The 13,612-nt window shown below is 42.0% G+C and overlaps 1 protein-coding gene across 1 annotated transcript in view; it reads left to right on the plus strand.

The window, feature by feature from the left end:
• Positions 1–12,708, plus strand: part of ACSS1 (acyl-CoA synthetase short chain family member 1) — a 70,665-nt gene extending 57,957 nt beyond the window's left edge. Inside the window, exons 12-14 of the mRNA XM_069955384.1 lie at positions 3,025–3,088; positions 9,955–10,076; positions 10,348–12,708. Coding sequence (XP_069811485.1) covers positions 3,025–3,088; positions 9,955–10,076; positions 10,348–10,524 — 363 coding nt within the window. The 3' untranslated portion in view covers positions 10,525–12,708. The remainder of the gene's footprint in view (positions 1–3,024; positions 3,089–9,954; positions 10,077–10,347) is intronic.
• The last annotated feature ends 904 nt before the right edge of the window (positions 12,709–13,612 follow it).

A 13,612-nucleotide genomic window follows, 5' to 3' on the forward strand; every position in this document is an offset into this window, starting at 1 on the left:
CATATCCTAAGAAAAACATGGCCACTTTCTTTCAGAAACAGGACAACTCTTGTCTCTAGCTTGGACGGGGTTTTGCTATTCAGTTCCATTGAGGTGAATGGAGCTTAATTGCAAACTGCACCTAAACTGGAGACAAGAGTCAGGTTGTCTCTGGAAGAAAGTGGCTATGCTTTTCTAACACAGAGTAAGGGCCCTATTCCACCGGACGATTATCGTTCAGATTATCGTTAAATCGTTCGAATCTAAACGTTAATCGTTCGGTTGAAATGCAATTAACGATTAACGACCGAACGAGAAATCGTTGATCGCTTTATAAGACCTGGACCTCTTTTTATCATTGCACGTTCGCAAAACGTTCGCAAATCATTCGCATTGAATAAGACATCGTTCGGTCATTCGCAGTAGATACGAACGCAATAGCAAAGAAGTAGAGAAGATAAAACGATCGCAAATACGATCATAAGTAACGATTATCGTTACATGGAAATGAGTGAATGTTTTCAGATCTTTCGCAATATCGGTCGTTTGAGATCGTTAATCGTTAACGATTATGCGAACGATAATCGTCCGGTGGAATAGGGCCCTAACTCCTTTAAAGTGACTGTACCATGAGGCCCAGGCTGAAGGACTGGAGGCGGGCCGATCCACCCTTAGTGGGAGGAAACCCTAGCCCCTCTATGATAGGATTTTATTGATTGTAATGGAGTCAGGTTATGGAAGGGCTGGAGTTTCTTCCCACTAAGGGTGGGTTGGCCCGCCTTCAGTGTTTCAGCCTGGGCCTGGTGGTACAGTCACTTTAAAGGAGTACCCTGTAGAAAATGTTTAAATTTTTTTTGCTAATACATTGGTTTAATTACTTTGTAATATTCCTTTATGAAAATAAATGTTTAGTTTTTGTTTTTTACATATGCACTTCTATTGACTGGTAGCGGTAAGGTGTGACACAGGCCCCAATACTACTCCCAAAATCTGTAAATTTGTGCAGGGCACAGCGCTATACAGAGAAGTGTCCCATTCCCTCTGTGTACTGTATATTCTTATGTACAGTAGCCGAGGGGAAGGCTGCCTGACACCATTGCTGTGTGCATCAGCCACTGTACAGCAAGCGGTGATTGCTGCTGCATACAGCAAACTTGACGGGCAGCCTCGCCCCTGAGTACTATATATATATATATATATATATATACATATACACTACCGTTCAAAAGTTTGGGGTCACATTGAAATGTCCTTATTTTTGAAGGAAAAGCACTGTACTTTTCAATGAAGATAACTTTAAACTAGTCCTAACGTTAAACAAATACACTATATACATTGCTAATGTGGTAAATGACTATTCTAGCTGCAAATGTCTGGTTTTTGGTGCAATATCTACATAGGTGTATAGAGGCTCATTTCCAGCAACTATCACTCCAGTGTTCTAATGGTACAATGTGTTTGCTCATTGGCTCAAAAGGCTAATTGATGATTATAAAACCCTCGTGTTCACACATCTGAAAACACTTTAGCTCGTTACAAAATCTACAAAACTGACCTTCCTTTGAGCAGATTGTGTTTCTGGAGCATCACATTTGTGGGGTCAATTAAACGCTCAAAATGGCCAGAAAAGAGAACTTTCATCTGAAACTCGACAGTCTATTCTTGTTCTTAGAAATGAAGGCTATTCCATGCGAGAAATTGCTAAGAAATTGAAGATTTCCTACAACGGTGTGTACTACTCCCTTCAGGGGACAGCACAAACAGGCTCTAACCAGAGTAGAAAAAGAAGTGGGAGGCCGTGTTGCACAACTAAGCAAGAAGATAAGCACATTAGAGTCTCTAGTCTGAGAAACAGACGCCTCACAGGTCCCCAACTGGCATCTTCATTAAATAGTACCCGCAAAACACCAGTGTCAACATCTACAGTGAAGAGGCGGCTGCCGGATTTTGGGCTTCAGGGCAGAGTGGCAAAGAAAAAGCCATATCTGAGACTGGCAAGAGATTAAGATGGGCAAGAGAACACAGACATTGGACAGAGGAAGACTAGAAAAAAGTGTTGTGGACGGATGAATCCAAGTTTGAGGTGTTTGGATCACAAAGAAGAACGTTTGTGAGACGCAGAACAAATGAAAAGATGCTGGAAGAATGCCTGACGCCATCTGTTAAGCATGGTGGAGGTAATGTGATGGTCTGGGGTTGGTGCTGGTAAAGGTGGGAGATTTGGACAGGGTAAAAGAGATTCTGAATAAGGAAGGCTAACACTCAATTTTGCAACGTCATGCCATACCCAGTGGACAGCGCTTGATTGGAGCCAATTTCATCCTACAACAGGACAATGACCCTAAACACACCTCCAAATTGTGCAAGAACTATTTACAGCAGAAGCAGCAGCTGGTATTCTATCATAGGTAATGGAGTGGCCAGCGCAGTCACCAGATCTGAACCCCATTGAGCTGTTGTGGGAGCAGCTTGACCGTATAGTACGCCAGAAGTGCCCATCCAACCAATCCAACTTGTGGGAGCTGCTTCTAGAAGCTTGGGGTGCAATTTACCTCAACAGATTAATAGCTAGAATGCCAAAGGTGTGCAATGCTGTAATTGCTGCAAAAGGAGGATTCTTTGACGAAAGCAAAGTTTGATGTAAAAACAATGTTATTTCAAATACAAATCATTATTTCTAACCTTGTCAATGTCTTGACTCTATTTTCTATTCATTGCACTACGTATGGTGGTGAAGAAGTGTGACTTTTCATGGAAAACACAAAATTGTTTGGGTGACCCCAAACTTTTGAACAGTAGTGTATATATATATATATATATATATATATATATATATATATATATGCAGTACGCAGGAGGGGTGAGACCCTGCTCTGTACAGTGCTGTGTGACAACTATTGAGCAGAGCAGGGGATTGAGAATGGTCAGGAACTGGTTAGATAGTAATAGTTCTGATAACCTAACACTTCTTCACTACAATTTTAGTACAAAACAAAGTTTTATATGATATGATAATAAATCTTTTTAATCTGGTTCACTTAATAGGATGAACATCCGGATGTTCCAGAAACGGCTGTCATTGGTTTTCCCCATGACATCAAAGGAGAAGGTGCAATATCATGATTGTTCTACTTTTTATATGTTAATTTATAAGACAACCCTTTACAGTAAGCTATGGTTGTAAGTCATTGTTATTTGCTACTAACCTGTAACCTGTTTTGTATTTTTTGAATCCTCGTCGTCTCACCTGCTAACATTTGTCCACATTGCAGAATAAACACTAACCACAGAAATATTGAGAGGCTATTTCTGTGTATCTAGCACTGGAGAGATGTGGATTAGCTACACACAGATTAGTCCCATTGAATGGGGCTAATCCTCATGCAGATTTGCCAAAACATCCACTGAAGAAATTTAAGTTTCAGCCTTAGATTTCTGCTGTGAATCCTCTTCTAAAGACAAGTAGGCAAATCCGACAATGTACCCTGTGTCTGATCTAATGGATTAGCAACCCCAGGCAGAACGCGGTGCCTCTTGCACTTGCTAATGAAATATCATTTTGTTTTATTGGATAAAGCAATCTATAGACAATATTGGAGTAACACTTTAGCCTCCATTTTTTGCAGATTGTCAATTGCACTTGAAAGAATGGGAAGGCTGAATGCATGTTTTAATGTGCAAAAAGGCATAATAGGATGTGAATATATGAGAGTATATTGAAATGTAGCTGTCATAACGGTCTACTCAGGGGCGTAACTAGAAATGGCTGGGCCCCATAGCAAACTGGCCATCATGGCAAGTACATGTTTTTTTCCTATCTGTTTAACAAATACATTTTATGAAAAAAAGTGCCATCCACTTTTCTACTGACTTCCATTATAAAAAAAAAAGGATCAAAATTGATGCCTTTTTTGTAATGTACACAAAAATAGTGTTGACTACGTTTTTCTGTCTGTTAAAAGTAACTATTTAAAATGGAAACGTTGAACGTATAGGAAAAACGTAGTGTGAACCCAGCCTTACATGTAATTTCTACCTACAGTATACAGGCCCCCTGCTGGACCCTTCAGGTATATAGACCGGGTTGTGACGTCATGTTTTTTTTTTAGAGTAATTGAAGCTGCCTGATCTACTAAACTGAGGGAAATAGCACTATATGTGCTTGTCCCATAATTCCATAATTAGTGTATATTAGAAATTTGCCTAACTTTGCTTATGTAATAACATAAAAAAATAGATTTTGCCCGGAGTTCTCCTTTAATATCTAGTGGATGACCAACCCCTTTGCTGAGAAGATCAGCTGTTTGCCAGAGCTGTGACGTTTGCAGTGGCTGTACTGGGTTACTTCAGCTCAGCTCTCACTGAAGTGAATGAGAGTTGATCTTAAGTAACCCAGCACAGCCTATACGCAATCTAAGGAGCCCTCTGCGTTCTTCTCTGTGGCTGCTGCGGCTCTAGAAAAAAAAAAAACCACCAAATACATATTGAAAGCCAATCCTGAGAATAGGCCAATAAAGAAAAAGTCTCAGAAAACCCCTTTAAGAAGTCACAAGATCTTAGTGGCCTCCATATAAAACATTCCTACTTTTTTTTAAATGAAAAAAAAAAAGAAAAAGAAATGACAATTTCATATTATCAATATAGTAATAAACATTCTCTTTTTGCATATAGTAGAACAAACAATTGGCTACAATGGCAATTTCATATTCTTTTATATTATAAGAAAGTATTGCTTAGCTTTAAAGACAAGCTTGAAGACAAACATAAGCTTCTCAATGTTCTAGTCAGATTAACACTCCGCTTATCAATCTGTCATATCCCGTCAGTCAAAACATGTACAGAGCGACATGCTCGACGCCGTCCTCTGAAATCAGCTCAAGGACAGTTCATTGAGTTTCTCATGACTCAAGATACATGATACAAGAAGTCATTCAGGGTACTAACACATGGAAACTCCACATTGAAGGCTATCTAAGCTAATAAGTAACCCTCATAAAAGTACTGTACCTATGTTATATAAGCTAAGCCACTTCCGAAGAATGGCAGTCATAAATAATTATCACATCTACTTATCTGGAGGCTTTTCTTCATGGAAAGTATCTCTCCCAGTCTCCTCAAACTTGGCCCAGATGAACGTTCATGTGTTATCAATGAAGAGAGGAGGGGAAAGTCAGACAGCTCTAGTGGTAACTTATCTTTCTGATAACAATAGGGTTGGGTAGTTGAAACCCTACATGCCCGGCGCCCTACATGCGCAGGGCGCCATAAGCTTTAGATAGACAGTTGAACCAGTTGAACAAAGTAGGCCGACTTTTCTCTAAAGTGTAGGGCTCTCTTATTTATAACTTTACAGACCATGAAAGGGTCATCAAGGATTAGAAAAATTGTTTTATATTTCAGATACAGCATCTCAATGCCCATGGAATGTGTCTCATATTGCGGTTTAGCCCCACGCCCCATGTAGCTATGTTCACACTTTGTATGTTTTGTATAAATCACGGCCATTGTTGCAATTTGAAACAACAGCCTTGATTTATACAAAACATAGGTTGCATTTCAATGAATGGAATCTCGGCCGGAGCGTATACACTCTGGCCGTCATTTTATCCAGCCGCACGAAAAAGAAAACCTGTTAGTTCACACAATGGAGCGTGCAGCTCCGGCCGCACGCTCCATTGTGTGCAGCGGTGAATTGGGATGCAGGCGCACACAGATGCAGGTCACAGAATGGCCAGTGTTATACGTAGTGAGAACCCGGCCTGAGTGTGCATGCCAAAAAACAAAGTTTTTCAAAGTGAGAAGGTAGTTTCTCGTGTAGGATAATTTACTCAGCTATGAGCAGTATGCCACATTGTATCTGAGTATAGATGCCTTTACAAGCCTGGAGTGTGTCCGCCATAAGTGTGCTGATGCTGTCTGCCCCTTCCTCTTATTAGCATGAACATGGTATAACAATTTATGTCAAGACCCTGGAGGGGTTTATGGTGTAGGCAAGAACTAGGGATCCTGGCATCCCAAAATCAGTGTCAGCCGTGTACAAACAGTCAGCACCAGAATACGAATCGGGAACAGTACTAAAGATCTATAGACGAGAGAACAGAATCTTATGAACCGAGATACACAGATTCCGAGATTTACAGATTCCCACAAATCTTAAGAGCCCTAAGTGTTTAAAGATGGCAGCCGCACAATAAAATACCACCTCTTCGCACTTCCCCGGTGTCCTCCTACAGGTCTCCTGTGTCTCTAGCTGCCTCCAGCCCGCTCAACCAATCACTGGCTGAGATAGGACAGTGCTGCAGCCATTGCTTGGCCAAGTGGGCTGTCACTCTATAGACAAGAGAGACAGCCCCCTTAGCCAATTGCAGGCTGATGCATTGTCCTGACCCAGTCAGTCAGTGATTGGCTTGTCAGGCTGTCACTCCCGAGATAAGAGTGACAGTCTGCTCAGCCAATCACTGACTAACTGAGATGGGACAGCACTGTGGCCAGTGGTTGGCTAAGTGGACCGTCACTCTTGAGACAAAAGTGACAGCTCGCTCAGTCAATCACTGGCCACAGCACTGTCCTATCTCAGTCAGTGATTGGCCGAGCAGGCTGAAGGCGGCTGTGGGGGACATTGGAGATAGGAGAAGGAGGAAACCAGGGGAGCACAAACAGGTAAGTAGAGAACAGCACTAAAACAGCTAAACACCAGTATTTATCTAGCTGTTTTAGTGTGGTTTGTTTAAAGTGAATTCGAACTTTGCCTCAAAGTTTGGCGAACCTGCCGAACTAAACTTTTGAAAAGTTTGCTCCTCTCTTATCTATAGTTCGTGCTGGGAGGTGAAGCAAGGAGTTTAAGCAGGTGTCAAGGCAAGGGTTAATATTGCCATTCTTACATACAAATGGAAACCTTTTCGAGAGTGATACAATAAATGCCTTCGTGTGGAGGATTGGCAGCCTTCCCATTTGTCTATGACCTATAGTCTTTATACTCAATAACCATATCCAGTTCTCCTGAACAATGAAGTTAACCGTTTTCTGAGTAAATAAGTGATATAGTAAAGTGAGATCAGAGGATAAGCGCTGGCGCTGACCAAAGTCTTTTACAGGTTATTCATTTTAATAAGAATGGGCGCGCATTATCAATAAAACGGTTATTAGATTGATCATCTTCCAGCTCCAGTTTGATTACGTTTCCTCATCCTGCCTTAATCCGTGTCTTGGAGACCGGCCACATAGTAATCACAGTTGCCGAGCCTCCGCTGAACTTGGCAGTCAGCGCCTCACAATCACCTTTTAATTGTGTGATTAGAAAGTCAACCATGACTGATTGTGGCAGTAAACTGGGATCACACAGGACACCTAGGCCGGGGCTCATGGGGACTTTTTATGAAGCAACTTTCCAATTTTAACTATTGAATGACAGGTGAAGTAAACAGTGCTGAGTGGCATGTAAGAGCTCATGCATAGCGGCACAGAGGCTGTATAACAAGATATTCTCCCTACAAATAATTCTTCTATGGAGGAAGCCATGGACAAGCCATGTCACCTAATCGACTTTAGAAATACTAACTGCCCTGCAAGGGCTGCAATCCAGGAGCTGCTTGGGAAATTTAAAAAAATTAAATATTTGGATGTGGTGATGTAAAAATATACTCACCTGCAGCTGTCAAAATCATTGGTGCTTCCTGGTTCCTGGTGGCGCATCATCCCGCAAGAAGTTCCAGTCTTGGTGTTGAGACCCCCATGGATCACTGAGTTTAGCCTGGCTCACTGCTTTATCTGTCTCATTGCAGGAGACAGACTTCATTGTACGTCTATGAAGACCTTCTCATGCTACAAATTGGACCCAGCATTAAGCCAGGGAGTGAACCACACAGCTGTATGATACCAATGCTTTAAAGGGGTACCCCGAAGAAAAAAATGTTTTAAACATTAAAAACTACTATTTTACTACTATTAACAAAGCCCAGCCATCCAATACCTATCAGCTAATATATGTCCTGCAGGAAGTGGTGCATTCTTTCCAGTCTTGATACAAACAAAAAAAAGATGTGCCAGGAGAAACACAACTAGGTGGATACAACCACTAGACCAAAAGATCAGGGCAGTTTCTAGGGCATTTTGGCAACAGGGCGAATCTTGATAAAAGCGCCCCCCACCCCCACCCCTCACTCAGTTCAGCCCAGGGGAGGGGAGGGAAGGCCGGCTTTTATCAATATTGGGGTTACTAATAAGAAGCATTGTGTGTATTACAGCATAGAGCAGTGTTGCACCCTGACAAATAATGTTTTCCTGAATACAAAAACATCATTCAGTAACTCACAGGTGACGTCTACTTTGACCTGAGATGTCATTTTTCCTTTTCCTCTCCATCCAGCCCCAGCCCCCATGATGGTTTCTTGCAGCTACAATTCATCTCTTTAGGACCTGCCAGACAAACATATCAGGCTCCGCACTTTCAGAAACTTCCTTCCTTCCCTTTCTTCCCTTTTTCCCACCTATAAGGTCCCAAACTGTAGTAATTCTGCTTGGTGCTGTAACATCAGTTGGAAGCTGTGTGACCTCCATAACACTGACATACAGGATGCTGGGAAAGCTGTGTAACCTCCAATACACTGACATACAGGATGCTGTGAAAGCTGTGTGACCTCCATTATACACTGACATACAGGATGCTGGAAAAGCTGGGAGACCTTCATTACACTTACATACAGTATGCTAGGAGAGCTGTGTGACCTCCATTACACTGACATACAGGATGCTGGGAAAGCTGTGTGACCTCCAATTTTACACTGACATACAGGATGCTGGGAAAGCTGGGAGACCTCCATTACACTGACATACAGGATGCTGGGAGAGCTGTGTGACCTAAATTACACTGACATACAGGATGCTGGGAAAACTGGGAGACCTCCATTACACTGACATACAGGATGCTGGGAGAGCTGGGTGACCTCCATTACACTGACATACAGGACGCTGGGAGAGCTGGGTGACCTCCATTACACTGAAATACAGGATGCTGGGAGAGCTGGGTGACCTCCATTACACTGACATACAGGATGCTGGGAGAGCTGGGTGACCTCCATTAAACTGACATACAGGATGCTGGGAGAGCTGGGTGACCTGCATTACACTGACATACAGGATGCTGGGAAAGCTGGGTGACCTGTAAACTTTAGCATCGGGGCCTATCATTGTGGGGGGCGGGGCTTATCACAGGGGCGGGATTATCAGGAAATGTCCGGGGCTCCCTCTGTGCGGGATTCCCCCCAACCTCTCCTCACTATCCCCCATCAGCTACTTACCCTGCTCTTCACAGCTCCTCCCCTGGCTGGGTGAGTCCGTCTTCTTCTGTCTTCCCGTTCAGGCAGCCAGCCTTACATGCAGAAGCTGCCTGCTCAGGAAGCCCCTCTGCCCTGGCTTGCTGTCGCTGTTTCCTTTAGCTGTGCGTGCGTCTTAAAGGCCTACGCACAGCTAAAGGTTGCTCTGGTCAGGGGATCTGGAACTTAGAATCCAGATCCCCGGCCAGCCCTGAAGATGCGGGGGGTGTGGTGGCCCGGCTCGCCCGGCCCTAGAAACAGCTCTGCAAAAGACTAAGGGCCAAAAGCCCAAAACACACACTGATCTGCTCTCTATTAACTAACTAATTTTTACTGGCTTTTAAATAAAGAGTAAGTAAGTGCTCATAAAATCACTCAGTCACCATAGTCTGTTCAGAAATACATATGGCCCATGTGGGTCAAAGAAGTCACATGTAGCTGCAGACTACTGACTATACATCTATTATCTAATAAAGAGACTACTGGTGATCTGATATATTAAAATCACAAACACACACAAACCGAATATATTATTCTACTGTATATATATATATATATATATATATATATATATATATATATATATATACAGTATATGTATAATATCATGCAAATGTTGGCCATACCTGAGCCTTTAAATATCTATTGTCTTTGCCTCTTTCAGCTGCATTTGCTTTCGTTGTATTAAAGGAAGATATTGCGGCCACTGAACAGGCAATAAAAGAGGATCTTAAGACAATAGTAGCCACAAAGATTGCAAAGTACGCCATACCTGACCATATCTTGGTAAGTGCTATTTTTATGCTGAATGAATCTTACAAGATTAGAAAAACATTCAAGTTATCTTAGAAATCGTATTATGCTGGTCTACAGGCTATTTATGCCACTGCAGCACTCCTACATCTCCATAAGGAGAGACTAGATAATGCTATTACTACTTTAAATAAGAACAATACAGAGCAATTTTATATTTTCTTAAAAATATGGAATATTTCCAGTCTCTATGATAAAATGGTGTATAGTGATCCATTGTAACATGCGCTCTTACTCTAACCAGATAGTAAAGCGACTTCCAAAAACACGTTCAGGAAAAATCATGAGGCGCGTGCTAAGAAAAATTGCCGGCGGCAACACAGAAGATCTTGGAGACATAACCACACTGGAGGATCCAAGCATCATTACAGAAATACTGGAAACCTACCACAAGTACAAGGCAGAAGAGGCTGCCAAATAGCCACCTTATATCTGTTAACATTGGACGCAATAGGGATATGAATTAAATCTCCTTTTAAGCAATACGGATGAATATCGTCATAATAAAGGACCAGTTACAAAGCTCTCATTCAGTTAGATAAATGTGATGTGCCGAAATCATGTTTGTGTTTCATGAAATAAGAAGACGTCAGTTATGACTGTTATCGGAGCTGTGCAGGGTGTAAAATATACATAGCTGCATGCTTTTAAAACAGCGCCACACTGGTACACAGGTTGCGTTTGGTATTGCAGCTCCTTTCACTTCAATGGAAGTGATCTACAATGGCAGCAACATCCCATGGACAGGTGTGGCAGGCATGTTTTTGTAACGGTGAACGACCCTATCTTATCACAGCTGCTTAATCTATTCTGAAGTACAGTTATCACCAGTCACACTTGAGATATCATTGAGCCAGTGCATCCTATCTATCAGTGACCTATTTTAGGGTCAGTTTACACTGTGTCTGCAGTATATGTTAAGGCCCTATTACATGGAACGATTATTGGCCGTATTTGGCCAATAATCGTCCCGTGTAATAGAAGGCAACGATTAGCCAACATGAACATGTCGAAAGACAACTGACAATGATAGCAGCGATCTGCTGCCGTCGCTTCATGGAATAGGAGCGTCGGCAGGAGACCACCGCTATCCTCTATGGGCTGCCTGGACGATCTTGCGATCAACCGGACAGCCCCCCCCCCCCCCCCCCGCAGCTCTCAACGCCTCCCCCCCTGTACTCACCCGATCTTGAAAACGAGGAGCAAACAGGCGCTGACAGTGCTCCTTTGCTTCTCTGTCGCCCCGTGTAATAGGGGCTTTAGAAGTATACACCGGGAAGATTTCTCATTGTGCTATATGTCTCTGCATAACCATACAATAGAATGTGTCACTCATAGTCTCCCCAGTTACAAAAAATCACAGTACAGCATGGTAGTACAGCAGTCTGTGTATTAAAAAAAGGAATACATATACCAGCCCAACAATGACCAACGGGACTCTTTTTAAGGGCCTACGTCACCCTGTGTAGTAGAGCCAGTGATCGGTACCTGCTAAAAAAAACACTGCTTGTCCACCGCACAGCTCAACTTGTAATAGAGGATGTGAGGCTGACAAATGATGGAAGTAGTGGGCAGCAAGAATGATCCTGTGATCATTTGTGTGGCCGTCTCCATGTGATCGTTGATACTGGTGCTTGTTTAAACCGTACATTGAGCCATGTATCAGGGCCCTTAGTTTCTCTCAATACAGGGAGGTGATTATGGTTACGTTTAATGTGTGTGATGGGATTCATTTCTCTTCTATGTCTGTCCCTGGCTAGTAGCAACAATATTCAACCTTCTACCAGACACACAGTACAGCATAACTAATGAACAAAGAACTACATGACAAAACTATTAACTAGTATTAATAAAATAAAACCTCATGCACCATCAGTCACTGTGGCCTTTGTCACTCAGGACTTATTCATGTTTTACATTGAAAATGCTTTTTTAATGAAGTATAAACCATTGCTTCTCGTGTTTTAAAAATACTGCTAATTCCCTTTAAATTTCAGGATGCTTTTAAGTACCATTTAGCTAGCAAGTGTTAAAGAGGACACACAAAAAATGTAAAATGGCTATAAATTAGTAGGAATTTTTGAGAAGCTAGTCCAAAAATCACAACCAATATGGCTGCACTTCCTATTGTCATTGTATTGTATTTTCAAAATGGCCGTTTTAACCAAACAGAATAATGCCTATAACTCTAGGAGGAAACAAGCAAAACTACCAAAAGAAAACAGCAAACCATAATGTCAGGACTTTCATACTGAGAGTGACTACCCATAGGTTCCCATTAAATGTAGATTTTACAAATCTTACAATATAGAACTAGAGCCCAAATAAGAGACCAAATTCTCTTACTGGTTGGGAAAGGATGAGATGGGGTTAGGGTAGAAGGGGTCATGTTTTTCTATCTAACCTCCTAATATTATGTTAGAGAAACATGCCTCAACTCATTTTAGGCTTTAATAAAGAAATTAACATTTTTTATTTGTACGATATGCTAAAATATGTTATTTTGCTGCCGTAGCACAATTGTGGGTTCATATTGGTTCAACAGGTCAAAAAGTTAACAATAAATTAAAAATAAATGTTGCAATAAAATATATTTGCCAGTTTCCATATGTTCTATTTCTGAAGTCATTAAAGTGTATTGGGGAATTTATCATAAAGATGTTGCATCGTAAATATGGAGTAGTTTTCCAGAATAACCAATCCAGTTCCATTTTCTCCTTTGCACTAGTTCTAACAGCTCTGTCCCACTGGGTATTACTGTCTTTCTTCCTTCAATCTCACATACTAAACAAAAATAGGCTTGTGGGGAAAGCAGAACTAACTATATTCATGCTTCCCTTTTCAGTCCTTTTTTAAAGGGAACCTGTCATTACTTTCATTCTGCCTGAACTATGAGTCCTCAGAGAAGTCCCTACAATTCCTCTCTGGGTACAGGGACAAATCTATCAACCAAGAGCAGCGGGACAGACGCCAATGGTGACCACCACAATGACTTGTGGTTTAGGTATACTTTTGATGACAGGTTCCCTTTAACAGGCCGACGACCTATCATTTACACCCCTATGTGATGTCATAATAAGACTGGCAACTGGGAGTAACCTTCACTTTCCCCTGCATGGTATTTTGTTGCTCTGCCCTTTTATACCTGTGTTTGTCCCCACTTTCTGTCCCATGTGGTTGTGCCTTACTGTTATGGCAATTGTGTTTCCCCCACTGAGAGCAGGCTATTGTTCCCAAGCACTTCTGCCCAATATATAGCCCCACACCACAATAGAGGAGTCCAATATTATGTACCCCATACACCCATTAATGATTGGCACCTGTTTCTGCAGTGTTCAGGCAGAAATGCCTGGAAATTATTATCTGCTCTGGGGACAGCACTTTTAAATGTTGCCTTCAGTGGCGGCAACATAAGATAGATGAAAGGTTCCTGTTATTGTCACTATGGCAAAGGCAGTCTGACAAGACACCGACAGTGAGCCCTGAGCAGACCCCACCCACTGACTCTG

The sequence above is a fragment of the Dendropsophus ebraccatus genome, chromosome 15 (genome assembly GCF_027789765.1).
Source record: "Dendropsophus ebraccatus isolate aDenEbr1 chromosome 15, aDenEbr1.pat, whole genome shotgun sequence".
Lineage (NCBI taxonomy): Eukaryota > Metazoa > Chordata > Amphibia > Anura > Hylidae > Dendropsophus > Dendropsophus ebraccatus.